The sequence below is a fragment of the Chlorocebus sabaeus genome, chromosome 27 (assembly GCF_047675955.1).
Source record: "Chlorocebus sabaeus isolate Y175 chromosome 27, mChlSab1.0.hap1, whole genome shotgun sequence".
Classification (NCBI taxonomy): domain Eukaryota; kingdom Metazoa; phylum Chordata; class Mammalia; order Primates; family Cercopithecidae; genus Chlorocebus; species Chlorocebus sabaeus.
This window is the reverse complement of record NC_132930.1, coordinates 28,239,665-28,257,853: the sequence shown is the minus strand read 5'-3', so window position 1 is coordinate 28,257,853 and position 18,189 is coordinate 28,239,665. Positions and strand designations below refer to the sequence as shown.

At 39.0% G+C, this 18,189-nt stretch overlaps 1 protein-coding gene across 1 annotated transcript in view; it reads left to right on the top strand.

The window, feature by feature from the left end:
* The window catches only part of LOC103246284 (cytosolic beta-glucosidase), a 124,885-nt gene that overhangs the window by 45,324 nt on the left and 61,372 nt on the right, over positions 1-18,189 (top strand). The window contains exons 3-4 of the mRNA XM_008017751.3: positions 9,343-10,139; positions 10,879-11,002. Of these exons, the coding sequence (XP_008015942.3) occupies positions 9,343-10,139; positions 10,879-11,002 (921 nt within the window). The remainder of the gene's footprint in view (positions 1-9,342; positions 10,140-10,878; positions 11,003-18,189) is intronic.

Genomic DNA, 18,189 nt, shown 5'->3' with positions numbered 1-18,189 from the left:
TCTCTGTCCTTTACTTTCTATAAGATGCCATCATAGCAATTTTCCTAAAGCTTGACCCAAATCACATTGTTTTGATCATCTCCTGCTAAAAGTGAAAAAGATGCACAGTGGCTCATGCCTGTAATCCCAGCACTTTGGGAGGCTGCGGCAAGTGGATCACCTGAGGTTGGGAGTTTGAGAACAGCCTGACCAACATGGAGAAACCCCATCTCTACTAAGGATACAAAATTAGCTGGGTGTGGTGGTACGTGCCTGTAATCCCAGCTACTTGGGAAGCTGAAGCAGGAGAATCACTTGAACCCGGAAGGTGGAGGTTGCCATGAGCCAAGATCACACCATTGCACTCCAGCCTGGGTAATAAGAGTGAAACTCGGTCTCAAATAATAATAATAATAGTAATAATAATTCAGTTACTTAAAACCTCAATATGCATCCATATTCCTTCATATATCATTCCAGGCTCAATTTGACTTAGACTTAACACCTCCAAAACTTTGCAGGCTGAAATTACCCCATGCATATGATCATGTAATATCCCAAACACACATTGGTACAGGTCTACAATCTTTTATCTGTAAGTATAAGTAACCCACTACTTATTAAACATACCATGCAGTTTTCCACCTTGTAGGAAGTTGTTTAAGCTTTTTCTTCTGCCTAGAATGGGCTTTCTTTAACCCCAAGTATACCTACTGAAAGCCTGTCCTGCTGTTCAGGTCTAGCACAATTGCCCTCTTCTTTAAAGTAGTTCTCTATTCTAAGCCAGAAAAAAAATCTCTCTCTCCTCTCTCTCTTTTTATATTCTCATGGCACTTTGCAAAGCTCTTAAGATAGTTCTCACATTCTTCCTTGTTAACTGTTACTATATCCCATGTTAGACTATCAGTGCCTTAAGTTTAATTCAATTCAATGAAAGTGTGCTGAATGTCTATTGTGTCAGGGACTGTGCTAAGTACTCATGACATTCATATTAGAGAATCCCTGGAATTGTTTACAGTGTAATGGGTAGATAATTCTGCCTTGTTACCCTTGTAATCTAGTCCAGCACCATCCATGGAAGGGATTCAGTAAAAATTACTGAATTTGATTGAATTAGGTCAATAACAATCATAAAAATGACTCTAAGGGTAGTAATGCTTACCTTTCATTGAGCATACAATATACAGAGCTCACCATGCAAACATTGGACATATTTTTGTTGATTTTAATGTTCATAACAGTCCTATGAGTAAGGGGCATCTCTAAACAGAAGGAATAATGCTAACATCGGAAATAAAGTTAGGCATAAATTTGCCAAAATGACAAATTTAGTTAGGTTCAACCTAGGCTTGTCTAACAAAAAAATCTTTTATCTAGTCTCGGGCTCAGTCAGTATGGCCAAACCACTTGAATTCTCTGTGCTACAGTTTCCCTGTTGGTTAAATGAAGTGGAAGCCTCAGGGTACTAAAACTCCTTGCACTCATTCTAGGAGTTTGGAGCTTTTACTGAGCTTCCATTTGGATGGTAAACAACAGCAACAAAAACCAAAAACCCACCAACTTGTAGTATTGGTCCACAATGCCATATCTGAAGTTCTAAAATCCAAAAGGCTCTTATTACTAATCTTTCTAAAATTAAATTGGCAGCAAAAGCTAACTTGAATTGTTGTGAATATTTATTCTGTTTTTGAGAATATTGATTTATTTGACATATTAAGAGATACTGACTCAGATTCACTGAGAGTGTTAATATACGGTATATGCTCCTTGTTTCCTTTCTAAAACTCAAACATTCTGTACTCATATGCCCCTAAGATTTTCAGATACAAGATTATATACCTGTCCCAATATGTCAACATATTAAGCTTTGAAAACCAACTTGAGATACTCAGAAGTTCGTAGAGGTACACTGTAGATCAGCAATCCAAGAGCAAGGAAACCGAAACCACCGGAGAGTGGAGGTGGTGCTACCGGAGCCATGGAAACCACCCGAATATTGTGGAGAAATTGCTCATGCAGATCTCATGTGGGGATCACATGCCCGTAGCACTGAGCTTTTTGTGTTTGGCCCTAGCTTTGGTAAAACCATAGCTGATTAATATTACAGGCTTTGCTTTGAACAAGAGGGCACTGGAGGTGCATCCAGGAGGTGGCATTTCAATAAGCAGTTGCTCATTCTTGTGCAGTGATCTGTTGAAGCAGTTGGAATAGTTTTAACTTGGAAAGTCCATCTCTTTTTTCTCATTTAAATATTTTCTCAAAGAGCATGTGAAGAATTAGCAAGTCCCTGTCACTGTTCTTCCCAAGGAACCCCCTTTCTGTGTTTGACCATCCATTTCAAATCTTGATTATAGGACATTTGGAAACTTGTAAAATTCTATATCCCCAAACTGGAAGAATATTTTTATGAAGTGGAATTGTTACACAGACTGTCTCTTTCAAATGTCAGTTTTTCAAGGTTTAACAAGAAAAGATTGAGTTGGCAACTGAAATAATATATTCCTGTATTTCTCAACTGCTCAAGTACATGTTCATATCTGCCACAAATGTAAATTTCAGACGATTAGTGGGAAGCCCAAGTATTGGAAATAAAAAAAGGCGGAATACTTGTGCAGAATTTAGTGCTCACTTTAAGATTTAAACTATGAGTGTTCTTAGCAGGAATGGTTTAAATAAATTAACTAAACAAGCATTAATCTTGTATTCTATGTTGGGCACTATAATAGACTGAAAATGGCCCTCCAAAGGTGTTCATGTTCTGATTCTTAGGAATTGTGAGTATATTAGCTTGCATGGTAAAACAAACTTTACAGATGTGGTTAAGGGAAAGATTTTGAGAGGAGGAGATTGTCCTGGACTATCTGTGTGGTCCCAGTATAATTACACGGGTCCTTAAAAGACAGAGGTAGAAAGATCAGAGTCAGAGAGAAGAGGTAGAAGAGATAATGATTACAGCAGAGGTCAAAGAGAAGAAATGAGGATGAAGATGGGAGAAGAAGCCATGAGGGAAGGAATACAGGTGTCCTCTACCTCTTGGAAAAGGTAGAAAGATGGATTCCACCTGAGAGCCTCCAAAAGGAATGTAACCTTGCTGACACCTTGACTTTAGCCCAATAAGCACTGTTTTGGACCTCTGGTCCCCAGAACTGTAACATAACGCATTTGTCTTGGTCCTGCCATTAAGTTTGTAGTAATTTGTTTTAGCAGTGATAGAAAACTAATGCAGACAGTGTGGCAAGAGAACACAGGAGCAGTTAAAGAAATTGAGGGGAGGTGGGGGATCACGAGGTCAGGAGATCAAGACCCTCCTGGCCAACACGGTGAAACCCTGTCTCTACTAAAATTACAAAAATTAGCTTGGTGTGGTGGCATGTACCTGTAATCCCAGCTACTTGGGAGGCTGAGGCAGGGGAATTGCTTGAACCAGGAAGTCATAAGTTGCAGTGAGTTGAGATTGCACTCTAGCCTGGGTGACAGAGCGAGATTTTGTCTAAAACAACAACAACAACAACAACAACAAACCCCCCCCCCCAAAAAAAACAAAAAAAAAAGAAAGAAAAGAAAAGAAACTGATGGTGTGAATGGTGTGAATCTAGAAAGGTGTGAACCAAAGAAAGGTGTAAACTTGATGCATGATGGTAAGCATGAGATCAAAGTGAATTTTATGTTACTTTTTTTGTTGAAGGAGGATTCTAGATCAATTTTTTTTTTAAAATTGAGACATCATCTTTGCAAGTTCCAGCCATGCCTTCTTCTAAGGGAATTCCCCTATATCTTTGTTTTATATAATCCTGCTTGACTCCAGGTCACAGCTGACAGGACAAAGGAAAGACATTTTCCCTTGGATGTATAATGAGCTGTGACCTCATGGAAAATATGGCCAAACCAGTTGAATTCTCTGTACTACAGTTTGCTCCATTATTTTCTTCCCTCAAGGATGTTCTGAATTGAGGTACTGAGAGGCAGTTGGTTGGTGGTTGGCACTGGGGCACAGAAGTAGCTTTGGCAGGTGGGATGGCCATTTTGAGACCATGACAGATTGAGTGTGTAAAGAAAACTGGTTCTTTCTTAAGTTTATATTTTTTGGTTTTGTCTCTGCTGCTCAAATCAGAAGGGAAAGCTGTTTCCAAAAGAAGAAAAGAAATGGAGCAGATGTGTTGAGAGAAGCTGGGATGAAAGAGATCAGTTTTCCCTGAGAAGCAAAGATCTTCTCAGCTTCCAACTTCAATTCTTTTGACTTCCACTTGCCGTTATTTTCTGTCATTGAGTCCCCGATCTATTTCTGTCATTTAAAATAATGTCCGCTGCATCTACATCTACTACCCAATTGCCCCCAATGCCACCTTTGTATTTGAGTTCATGTGGGTTGGTTGGTTTCTCTTATATCTAAAAGACCTCTACCTCAAATGTGTTTCATATTTTCTAAGATCAAATACGCAGAAATGAGCTTAATTAAAACAGAGAAGATAATACTGACTATGAAAGAAAGCTATAGAAGTTTTAATCCTTAAAATAATCAATTCTGTCCTAAATACCCAGAAGCAGAACGGGATCCAAATGACCTCTCAAAGTTTCAGAATCCCTAGATTGGTAACAGGTGATCATTTAAAAAATACACATTTATTCAGAGAATTTGTTTATCAGTGACTTACACCATTCTGAAAAACAAAGTTAAGTAACCCTTTGACAAATTTATTCTCATTCAATACTCACATGCTCCTAAGGTGGCAGTATTAACAGTCCCATTTTATAGATAGGATACCGAAGTGTAGAGAGACCAAGTGACTTGTTCAAGATCCTTTGACTGAGTTTTCTGGGTCTGGGGCTGTCCTCTTAAAAATCCCACTCTGGTCGGGCACAGTGGCTCACGCCTGTAATCCTAGCACTTTGGGAGGCCGAGGCAGGTGGATCACGAGGTCAGGAGATGGAGACCATCCTGGCTAACACAGTGAAACCCCGTCTCTACTAAAAATACAAAAAATTAGCTGGGCGTGGTGGCGGGCGCCTGTAGTCCCAGCTACTCAGGAGGCTGAGGCAGGAGAATGGCGTGAACCTGGGAGGCAGAGTTCACAGTGAACTGAGATCGTGCCACTGCACTCCAGCCTGGGAGACAGAGTGAGATTCTGCCTCAAAACAAACAAACAAACAACAAACAAAAAAACCAAAAAACAATCCCACTCCATTTCATGGAAAAGTTTCATTACAACATTGAATAAACTGTGATCGAGAAGTAAAGTGCTTAATTCTGGGATGGTGAATATTAACTATGCAATGCTCTGTTTCTCTGCTGTGCTGATGTGTGAGAAGAAAAATTTCTTAAGATTTACTTATCTTCATTTCAACGGACGGTTATCATGTGGTTTGAATTACATTGATTGTCCATCATTAATGACTTCTCCACAAAGAGGGGGAAAAGGAATTTGATATTGTGATCAGATCTGAAGTTAGTGACCATGAAGGCTGGTAAAATAGAGTCATATGTTTCTGGTACAAGAACATTAGTAAACATGAGAAGTGGGATGTCATAGTGAGAACAGCTTAGTCTTTATAGTGAGACAGACTGGGATTAAATATGGGCCACGCCATTTGTCAACATTGAGACTCTCTGAATCTCAGTTTTCTCATTTTTAAATGGGAATAAAAACACGCATCTCTAGAGCTTAGTGCTTGGATTTGGCAAAATGCATGACATCTGGTACACATAGTACGAGTTCGATAGTCAAAAGCTAATACTATTTTCATGTTCATAGTCAATGGAAAGGGTTGGCTGTGAAAACCCTCTCACATACCAATACCCAGATTATTTTATCGTATTATCTTTAGATATCTCATTTACAAATGCAGAAATGTGGGTTTACAGGGGCCCAGGGGTGGGATGGTGAAATACTCTTTCATTGAGAGAAAAAAGGAAAGTTTATAAAATTTCATGAGTATATTAGTTTTTACTGCTGCTGTAACAAATGATCACATATTAGCTTCTTAAAACAACACAAATTTGTTACCTTAGAGTTCTGTAGGTCAGAAGTCTGACATGGGTGTCTGTGAGGCTGAAATCAAGATACCTGTAGGGCTGTTTCTTTCTGAGGGATCTTTGGAACACTCTGTCTCTTGGTGCATTCAGGTTGGTAGAATTCAGTTCCTTGTGACTGTAGAACTGAAGTCTTTATTACCTTTCTGGCTATCAGCTAAGGACTGTTCTCAGCTTCCAAAGGCCATCTGCATTCCTTGGCTTGTGGTCCCCTACCTCTATTTTCTTTTCTTTTCTTTTTCTTTCTTTTTTTTTTTTTTTTAATGAGACAGAGTCTCACTCTGTTGCCCAGGCTGGAGTGCAGTGGCCCAATCTCGGCTCATTGCAAGCTCCGCTTCCCAGGTTCAAGTGATTTTCCTGCCTCAACCTCCCGAGTAGCTGGGACTACAGGCACGCACCACTACACCCAGCTAATTCTTGTATATTTTTTAGAGACAGGGTTTCACCATGTTTATCAGGCTTGTCTCAAACCCCTGACCTCATGATCCACATGCCTCTGCCTCCCAAAGTGCTGGGATTATAGGCATGAGCCACCGTGTTCGGTCCCCTTCTTCCATTTTTAAAGCCAGCAATAGTGGGTTGAGTTTCTCTCAAGCTGCCACTTCTCCTCTTCTTCCATTGTTGCGTCTCTCTGACCCACTCTTCTGTCTTACTCTTCCACTTCTAAAAACTCATGTCATTATATTGTTTCCACCTGGACACTAGAAAACTCTTCTCAATTCAAGGTCCATACCTTAATTGCATCTGCCAAGTCCCTTTTGCCATGGAAGGTAACGTGTTCACCAGTTTCATGGATTAGAGAATGGACATCTTTAGGGGTAGGATGAATTTTTCTGCTACCAAGTGAGAAATAGCAAAGAACTGTGTCTTCCAAATATGGAGTTGTTATGCATGATTCACAGTACATTCCAGTTTGCAAAATAAATGAGCTGGTGTCAAAAATACCCGCTTACCCAGACAGAGAGAAAACACATGATTGTGCATAATTTGGCTTCTGCTTACCTTGCTCATCTCTCACCATTCTTATTCCTCTTTTGATACATTCTCCTTATACTGAACTTTTTATTCCCAGAAAGAGAGTGAATAGACAAACACTGGCCGGGTCATATCTGATAATAAAACTCTGACTGACAAAGGAAACCCAGAAAATCAAACCACAGCCTCTGCAGCAAGCAGCCCAGAATAGTCACAGTGTGGTCAACTGATACCTTCTCTATTTTCTACCCCCTGCTCCCTGCTTCCAACTCAGGAGCAACCAGAGAAAACCAAATATGCTCCCCAAACTAATCACAAAGGATGCCCTCCTTCTAGTTAGCGCTCCAATGCTTCCCAAGGCCAACAACCTTTAATCAGGCCACACCCAAGGGTTCTCTTTTTTCCACTCTAAAGCTTTTCCTCTGTCCTGACTGTATTTGAATACCTGCCAAATGCAAGTATTGGTGGCCGACTCTCTTGATACAGCAAACTCTGAGTAAATAGTCTGTTTTTCTCGTTTGAATGGTCTTTATTTTAACATTTCCTTTGTGTTTTTTTGTTTCCTCTTTTTCTCTTCCTTGATCACATTTTTCTCCTCACCTTAAGTGATTAACTTGTATTCCTATTTTAAATATCAACTTAGATGTCACTAATAACAATAAGAATTACTATTTTGATGATCGCTAACCTGTACTGAGCCCTGACCATATGCCAAGAACTGTTCTAAACATGTTTAATTTATCTACTCATTAAACTCTCACAACAATTAATTGAAGAAGGTTTCTATTATAATCCATATTTCTCATACAGGAAAAGATAATTCAGAGAGATTAAGGATCTTGCCCAAGGTCGCAGAGCTAGTAGGTGAAAGGGTTAGTACTGAATTTAGGTGGTCTGGCACCATAATTCACTCTTGAAACAATTACGCTACATTGCTTTCAGAATATTTTCAAATACCCTGAGTTTAGGATGGATATCCCTTTTCATAAATTAAATAGGACTCTGTACTTATCCCTTAAATAGGACTCTGTACTTTATCTGTACTACCTTTTGTAGATAAAAAACAGGACTCTGTACTTTATCTACTACTCTATTGTAATTGTTTATGAATTTCTCTGTAGTCTCTGCTAATAAGCTCCCTGAGCACAAGGGTGGTATTTGTTTTGCTTGTTTGTATGTCAAGCATGTAGCAGTTTCTCTATCAATGTGTATTAAAGGAATTAACAAACAAATGATCGAATGAATGAAATGCATACAAAAGTATGTTGTTATTTTTAAAAACTGAAGGCTCCTAGGTTAAGAAAAAAGAAAGGGACCTTTTCCTTAGGCAAACTTTCAGTGCAACACACTTCTACATATGACTTCATAATCTTTATCCAGGAAACAACTTCTTAAAACAGGGCAGCTTCTCTTGTCTAAGCTTAGGTTGTCTCCATGATTTTAAATATAAAACCACATGAAGTACTAACATCAGCCTCTCCAGAAAGCCTATTCCAAGCTAAGCATCATCATTAAGCTAGATTCAGTGAATTCTTGACATAAATTCTGAGCCAGGGCATGTTCAATTTAGAAACTTTCTTCTGAACTCGGCAGCAAGCCTAAAAACTCTCTCTTACACACTTGCAGTCCTGGAAAAACCAGATGAGAGCCAGAGGTGGCTGTGTATCCCCATGAACTATGTTAGGGTTTTAGAGCAAACCTCCAACCGGGTACTCTTAATGTCCTAAGCCTCTGGCTGTCTGCCCTTGTTACCCAGATTCTGGGGCAGATGTTGAGTTCTAGTTCATTCTCAGTAGGTCTCTTTTCCTAGACTTGTGAGACTAATAGACCTGGAAAAGCATTAAGGCAGTCATCTGGATCAATTCCTTTACTTTATACTTAATACCATTGGATCCATGCATTTATTAAACAAATATTTATTAACCTCTAAATTTCTGGTACTGTCCCAGGATTTGGAGATCCAGAAGTGAATTAAACAAGCCCCCTGCTATCATGGGGCTTGTATTCTAGTGGGGCTAAGGGACAAAAATGAGCATACATAGAAATGCATGAAATCATTTGAATAGGTATGAAAATAACACAAAGTTAGGTAACAGCGATCTGCCTAAATGTATCCATTTCAATACATTTATCTTTCAATCATGTCACCCCATTAAACTCCTACTTCTTGATCAACTACTCTTCTTTGGAATTCTAAGTATTTCCTCTCAGTCTTTCATTGATTATATTGAGGAAGCAATAAAACTTGTTTTGAATAAAAGTCATTCAGAAAATTATTTGATCTTCTCCCTTTTTAAAATTTATTGCCAATATACTACAAATAACTTTTCTTCTTTGAACACTTTCTTTTTTCCTCCTAGGAGTTGATTATTACAACAAGATCATTGATGATTTGTTAAAAAATGGGGTTACTCCCATCGTGACACTCTACCACTTTGATTTGCCTCAGGCTTTAGAAGACCGAGGAGGTTGGTTGTCAGAGTCTATCATTGAATCCTTTGACAAATATGCTCAGTTTTGCTTCAGTACCTTTGGGGATCGTGTCAAGCAGTGGATCACCATAAATGAAGCTAATGTTCTTTCTGTGATGGCATATGACTTAGGTATGTTTCCTCCGGGTATCCCTCACTTTGGAACTGGAGGTTATCAGGCAGCTCATAATTTGATTAAGGCTCATGCCAGATCCTGGCACAGCTATGATTCCCTGTTTCGAAAAGAGCAGAAAGGTATGGTGTCCCTATCACTTTTTGCGGTCTGGTTGGAACCTGCAGATCCCAACTCAGTGTCTGACCAGGAAGCTGCTAAAAGAGCCATCAAATTCCATCTGGATTTCTTTGCTAAACCCATATTCATCGATGGTGATTATCCTGAAGTTGTCAAGTCTCAGATTGCCTCCATGAGTCAAAAGCAAGGCTATCCATCATCGAGGCTTCCAGAATTCACTGAAGAAGAGAAGAAAATGATCAAAGGCACTGCTGATTTTTTTGCTGTGCAATATTATACAACTCGCTTAATCAAATACCAGGAGAACAAGAAAGGAGAATTAGGTATTCTCCAGGATGCGGAAATTGAATTTTTTCCAGATCCATCTTGGAAAAATGTGGATTGGATTTATGTGGTACCATGGGGAGTACGTAAACTACTGAAGTATATTAAGGTAAATGCATTATTTTTTGTGTGTCCATTACACCCAAATATGTGAAGGTGGGCAAGACAGGCATATGTATATGTATATATGGACCTGAAAAAGAATTACTTTAGGTAATAGCACATACATTTGCTGGCCTGGGAAGAGCAGATTAAGATTTGAACTGATGAGGAGTAACTAGCTAGTAAAGGTTTCAAAAGCAGTGGTCAAAGTCTAGGATTTGTTGTTAAAGTTAGTTGTGGCTATAGAAGTAGTTTGGATATATTTTTCAATCTGGTGTCACAACTATGATTATAAAAGACATTTTAAGGATTGAGATAGCTGGATCTTTTTTTTTTTTGATTCTCAACTATATTGGATGACATCCAGTTAGCTAAAATTAAAATTTCAAGTACAGGTTTTCAGAACCCCTCCTGTGGGGGATGTTGAATGTAGCTGCTGGCAGGACTGAGGGGTTAAGGAGCAGTGACAGTCAACAGATGCTGATGGAAGAAAGATATTTCTGTCTTCTCATTATAATGAGAGTCATTTGACTGTCTTCATGGACATTTGCACAGTTTTGCGTTTCCATTGTTAGTTATAAAAGGTCAATGCATGGAAAATTAAGTTAATAGGGTCAGTGCAATTTGATGAAAACTAGTTTTGGGATTGTAGCTTACAGAAGATAGAGGGTAATGTACCTGATTTTATGAGCTTTCTTTTTTTAAAAACATCTGTTTGGAATAACATTTCTGTTCTCTTTTTCTAGGATACATATAATAACCCTGTAATTTATATCACTGAGAATGGGTTTCCCCAGAGTGACCCAGCGCCTCTTGATGACACTCAACGCTGGGAGCATTTCAGACAGACATTTCAGGAACTGTTCAAAGGTACCATTTGAAATGATGAGAGATCAATTGTGCAAACTTAATATAATTTTCCCATTTGCTTATTTGCATTCAGCAAAGACCAATAATTTTTGAAAGGTGAAATCCATGTAAATCAATGTAAAGCCATAAAATTAGGAGGGGGGGAAAAGTAGGAAAGAGGAAGTGGAGGATTTTGGCCTAGTTACAATCTCCTGAAATTGAATCAAGTAAAAAGTGACTGTCTTCAGCATTTTGTGACTCCCGGGTGAAGGTGACAAGAACAGAAGGAGTGGTGGCTGTTGGGAGAGAACATCAGTTATTACAAAAAAGATTAGCACTGATCAACTATAACATGCTTATTTGCATATTTTAATATCCCAACTACCAAAAAAAATGAAATGACAGGATTTTTAAAGAACCCAAATTAAGCATCTGTGCAATAAACTTAAAAATGGCACAAGTCCTCCATCAATGTGTGTTGCATTTAAGCTGTAACCAAGCAGCCCAGTTAGACACATTTTTATTGTCGTATGGAAAATGTGAGTTGTGTTTTAAGATAATGTTATTTTAGTACCTCTTTTCCCTCCATGGAATTCCTTACATATGAATTCTTATCATATTTGAAAACAGTCATGAAGGAATAATCTTTAATTGGTAACACAGATTTCTAGGCCAGTTAGCACCTCCTCTCCCGTTATTTGTTGCTTCCTCCTTTTTTTTTGAGATGGAGTTTCGCTCTGTCGCCCAGGCTGGAGTGCAGTGGTGCTATCTCCGCTCACTGCAAACTCTGCCTCCCGGGTTCAAGCCATTCTTCTGCCTCAGCCTCCTGAGTAGCTAGGACTACAGGCTTCCACCACCATGCCAGGCTAATTTTTTATATTTTAACTAGAGATGGGATTTCACCGTGTTAGCCAGGATGGTCTTGATCTCCTGACCTCGTGATCCACCTGCCTCGGCCTCCCAAAGTGCTGGGATTATGGACATGAGCCACCGTGTCCAGCCAATTCCTCCTTCTTAAAAAGGAATCATGTCATAGCAACAAAATCCAATGTAAAATGAACTTTAAATTTCCTTTTTTTAAAAAAACCATGATAGCCACACTTAATTTTTATCATTCTGTTTGAGAGGTTCCAACATTATTCTTTCTAAAATTATTCAGTATTACACTGGTAATAACCAGAAGGAATTCCGGAAAGTGACACAAAGTGGTCTTTTTCCAAAACTTGAAATTTATTGACTGGATCCTTCACTCAGGCCTGGAGTTTATTGGCAGAGAGCAATTGGATTCTTGCAATTTGACCCAAGTGAAGAAATTATTTTGTATTACACACAAAATAGATTCTTCTGGGTAGGAGTTCATCTTCTGATAAGAGAGGGAAATCTCTAGTTTTCTGAGATTCCTCTCCACTTCTCCCTGTAGATGGGTCCTATTCATAGTTTGTCTATTGATATTCCCAGGCTTTATCCTGAAGAACAAATAGGCTAGTTACTATGATTTATGGATGGCTACAGGGAACACAAATGACTTGCCTAAAATTGCTCTGTGTATTTTTGGGAAAAGAGAGATAAAGAGAAATTGCTTTTTTTTTTTCTCCATTCCGAGCCTGGTACTCTGTTCAGCGCTAATCATATAGACGCATTTCATTGTTTTTTCAAATAGTTTCAAGTGCTTTACACCATCCTTTAGATCTTTAATGCTAAACACTTAATGATTGACCCCAAACTAAGGTGATTTAAGGATAGAAAAGTAACAGAAGGTAAGAGTGCAAATTGAGAAAAGATTTGGGTTTCTAAGAGACAGGAGAGAATAGGGTTAGGACAAAAAAATAAGTGTTTCAATTTGTTGAACTTCTAATTTGTCTTCAGATTACTTGATGAGAAGTTTATTAGGCATATAAAACATTTACTGTCTACAGCATCTGTGTTCTCTTTTGAATCTTAACAGTAGGTTAGCTATATTCACTGTAATAGACACATACTATTTTTGTTTTGTCTTTTTAAAAACCTGTAGACTGTTTAAATGTGTAGAAATGTATATATTGAGAAGAAAAACATATGCATAAATGTATTTATTCTGGTCTGGGTATAGTGGTGTGGTAACTTTTTTTTTTTGAAATGGAATCTCACTCTGTTACCCAGGCTGGAGTGCAGTGGCGCAATCTTGGCTCACTGAAAGCTCCGCCTCCCGGGTTCACGCCATTCTCCTGCCTCAGTCCCCTGAGTAGCTGGGACTACAGGTGCCCACTACCATGACTGGCTAATTTTTTTGTATTTTTAGTAGAGACGGGGCTTCATCATAGCCAGGCTGGTCTCGATCTCCTGACCTCATGATCTACCCGCCTCAGCCTCCCAAAGTGCTGGGATGACAGGTGTGAGCCACCACACCAGGCCGTGGTGTGGTAACTTTTTAATGAATTCTCATAGTGGACACCAATTATTTCTGCTGTGGTGCAAGTCTCTTTCCCCTTTCTTCTATAAAATATTCACCTCCCCATCTACTTGCTTACCACAGGGACATCCATGCAAGTGGAATACAATCCTCCTCCTTGAGCAGATAATTGACCGGTCCAAAGTAGGCACAAGACGTGAGTTGGGACAATTTCAGTTCTTCCCTGGGACTTAGAACATGAACCAATTAGTTTCTTAATCTCTTGGACTGGGTTGGGTGGGTGTAGCTTTGTGAGCCACCAGTGGCTCGATTCTACCCTGTAAGCTTAGGCACAGTGAGAAGGGAAGATGTCCATGCATTAAAGGAAGGAAAAGTAAATATGAAGAACTTCCAGACAGCGTTGGAGCCTCTGCTTTTCGTTTTTCCTGAGATCTGCCTGCATGCAAGTTCTCGAGAGAACATTGCTTTCATCATAATAAAGTGCTCTTTGTGCTTAATCTTATTCTAATTGGGCTTCTATCTCTTGAATACAAAGAGTTTTAATTGAAACCATCATCTCGTTTCCTTCTCAAAACCTCAAATGACCTCAAAAAGTAATGAGGTCATTACTCCTACTTTATAGATGAGGAAACTGAGTTTCAAGGAGGCTACATTATTTGCTAAAGATCATAAAGTCACTAAGTAGTATTTTTTGGAACAAGGCTGAATGCATGTATATTATTACTATTGTTAACTATTTGGTGTGAGATATAATCTGTGAGTTCACAGCTCTCTGAGTTAAAGTGTTTATTTGTTCCCCCACACAGAAACTTTTCCTTCTATTTGGTTACTTTGGCCTTGCTTGTATTCTTTCAAAGTGCTTCAAGCTGTCTGTGAATGAGCTGACAGGTTCTGTGACCTTGAGCAAAGCTCAGACGCCTCATATCCTAGTTCTCATCAAAAGAGCAGAGCTGAACTTGCTAATCAATTTTCGGAGACTCCTCCAAGGTAATGCTGATGATCTTGGTTGGCAAGAACTTTACTAGTAAGAAGCACCCTGTGAGCAATTAAAAATAATAACAGGCCAAGGAAGATATTCCTGGGAAGTGCTGCAGGTGAGAACTCACTAAAACCCAGGAAGTCAGATGGATGATGGTTCTGTGATTCCCACGAACAAAGCCTTTCCTCCGACATCACACATATGGACAGGCACATAATGACACTATAGATGGATCAATGGGTCCGCTTGGAGGTCTTCCTGATCTCTTCAGGTAGATTCCCACAGCAATTAATCGAGCGTTAAAAGCTATGCTAATGTTTCTGTTTCCTTTTGGGATAAGAGAAAAGAAAAAGGAAAAAAAAAATGTCATTTTAGAATAAAAAGAGAGAAATCAGCTAGTGCCTTTTAAATCTTTGCGTTGTTTAATTGTATGAAACACTTTTAAATAGGTTATATTTTAATTAATGTAGATGCAGATAAGAGTAAAGGATGCCCAAAACTTGAAATAACATATAACTAGATTTGCATTCTAGATCTGCAAATTATTCAATAAGGGCCTTTACCAAATCATTCAAATCCTCAGGTTGTTTATCTATGAAAATGGGGATAATGTTTTTATTTTTTTTCTGGCAGGGTTGTTATATCCAGATTCCATTTCATGAGCTAATGTGTAAAATTCCCTTAGCAACTGCCTGACCCATAGTAGCCCCTTAGCCAATAGTAACAATTATTAGTATTACAAAATGTGCACTCTTAAAAACATATCTATTACCTCAAAGTTATGCTCCTTGTTATTAAAAAAATGCCATTCCAAGACTCGTTATCTTTCTATTGCCCCACAAATTACAGCAGACTATTTCCCCACATTTGCGTGTTTCTCTTCCTTTTTGAGGAACTTCTGGATTGGTCCTCTGGCTTTTTCTAGTGTGAATTGCACGGAGGAGAAAGCAGCACTCCCATTCATTATTTCCCTCTGGGAGGTGACCAGATTAGGTGAAAAGTCAAATCGTTGACAGTGGAAACTGCTGTCAAGCAACTGGGAATGGTTCTGCCACATGGATCTGTGTAAGTTTAGGATTCAATGGTGTTCAAATAGTTAAAATGTTCTCGTATCATAGGAATTTTTATTATATTCATAACATTTACGCCACGCCTTGATACTCTAGAGCCAATGGGCAATTTTGGCTTCATATGTAGATGCACACAAATGGATATCTCTCTAGTCTAAATGCTTTCATGGAGATGAGGAAGGATGGGGAGCCAAGGGCCATTGCTCCAATGGCCGATACTGTCCCCATCACCTAAATTCTCTTGAAAGGGGATCTGAGCGGTGCTTAACCTGTTTCTCATACCTACCCAGCACATGTGTGCTTTTAACCTGGCTTGTGATCCTTCTTCAACTTGGAATGCCATGCTGTTTGCTTTCTTCCTGGCCCAGTTTTGTTTGAAGCAGATGAGCATGCTTGAAGTCGGAGAAAACATGGGTTTGAGACCCTGGTTCTGCCCATTATGAGCCCAAAACCTTTGGGAAAATTCTGAAGCAGGCAACCACTTCAGTCATCTAATCTCTGAAATGGGGATAATAAGAACATTGATCTTCTAAAGAGTGGTGAAAAATGAGCAAGATAATGCCTATGATGCCTAATAAAATTCTGGCACATTTCCTAAGGATTCTGTAAATGATGACTGATTTTTTTGGGGGGGGGATGGAGGGTGCTGTGAATTCTCTGAGGGTTGGAACTGTGTCTTTTTTTAATAATTATATCTTCAGCTCTAAGCACCGTGACTGTTATATAGCAGTGTTATACACATATTTGTTGAATTTGGTTCTCTCATGGAAAGGCTAGATAATGAATAATGAGAAATAAATGACTAAATGGTTGGGAGGCATATTTTCTTTCCCTGAAGAAATATACCCCACACATTAAAAAAAAATGCAGCCTTCTCAAAAGTTTCTGAGCCAGTCCAACTTTCCAGGCAGATTCATGCCTGAGTTAGCACAGCGGTAGATGATTGCAGAGAAGGTTTGTTAATGACCAGCTTTCAGCTTTTAATGACAAAACCCCTCAGCAAGATGTCATCGAAGTTATTGAAGATTTCACTGAAAGTATTGAAGCTGATACATTGTAACAAGAAGGTTATAAATCTTGCAGCTTGGATATACCACCAAGACAAGATGCTGAGCACAGAATCACCCTGCTGTTGTCTGTCAGCATTCTCTCTCCCCCTACGTCTTTCCCTTCCCACGGAGAGCAGGTAAAGGAGAAATACATCTATTTCCCAAAGTAGTGCAGACCTGGCAGCCACCTGCCTATGCCAATTTCAGATCACAGAGGCCCATTTAACTGGACAAAATGTGTTAAGCACCTGTGTTTTTCTAAATGTACATTAGACAAAAATCCGAAGCATTAGGGAAAGAACTCAAAGGTTAATACGGTGACCTTTTAGAAACACCAGCCAATTAAAAATCCATTGCAAGCTCAGAATAGAGACCCAAATTCCTGAATATAGATTCTCACTCTGTATCTATTGTTTTATTGCTTCTCAGAGGACATCTTTGTCACCTTGGCCCCTAGAAAGCAGTTCATCTCATAACTCCTGTTAAATAAAACTGTATGGCTTTGGGGCCATGTAGGGTGGGATTTGGATTGACTCAGCACTGCTAGCAAGGCTGCTCCTGGCTGCACTGGATGGCTGCTAGCCTCAGGGGCCAGGTCAGAACACAGAGGAAGAACAAGGTTCGAAGGCTGGGCATGAGAATGGCTAGTGGGTGCTAGTATAGAGTGTGCAATTTTTGTTTTTTAATTTTTTAAATTGACAAAAATTGTATCTATTTATTGTGTACAGCATGTTGTTTTGAAACATGTATACAATCTAAAATGCCTAAACACATGCATTACCTCACATACTATCATTTTTTTTGTGTGTGGTGGGAACACTTACCATCTACTCTTTTAGTAATTTAAAAGAATATAACACCTCGTTATTAATTACAATCACCATGTTGTAAAATAAATCCCTTGAATTTGTGCCTCCTATCCAACTGAAATGTTGTATCTTTTGAAACAGCATCTCGTGAATCCCCCAGACTCATAAACGAGATCATTTATGTCTACGTATGCTCTGAGTTCCTTAAAATGTTAGATGTTATTCTCACCATCTACTCTTTGCTTCTATGAGATCCACTTTTTTAGATTCCATGTACAAGTGAGATCGTGCGGTATTTGTCTTTCTGTGCCTGGTTTCTTTCACTTAACATAGTCTTATAAGTTCATCCGTGTTGTTGCAAATGACAGGATTTTATTCTTTTTAAGGTCAAATCGTAGGACCATGCTATTTTGGTTACTGTAGCCTTGTAGCATAGTTTAAAGTTGGGTAATGTGATATTTCCAGCCTTGCTCTTTTTGCTTAAGATTGCTTTGGCTACTCGGGCTCTTTTTTGGTTCCATATGAATTTTAGAATAACATTTTTCTAAATCTGTGAAAATGACACTGTATTCCCCATTTTCTTTATCCATTCATCCATTGTGGACCCTTAGGTTGATCCCACATCCTGGCTATTGTGAATAATGGTGCAGTGAACGTGGGAATGCAGATATCTCTTTGACATACTGATTTCATTTCCTTTGGATACATGGTAGTTTTATTTGTAGAATTTGAAAAGTCATGAAGAAAATAATTTCTTATGTTTGTGTCCCACTAGTCTACATATGTAGACCACACTTAGACTCAGATAGCCAGGGTTTACAGAGTTAACCTTAAAGAGGAATATGCCATATGCCCTTCTCATTTATTTCTACCTACGACTTCCACCCATGGCATGCTTGTCATTTGCCCTTC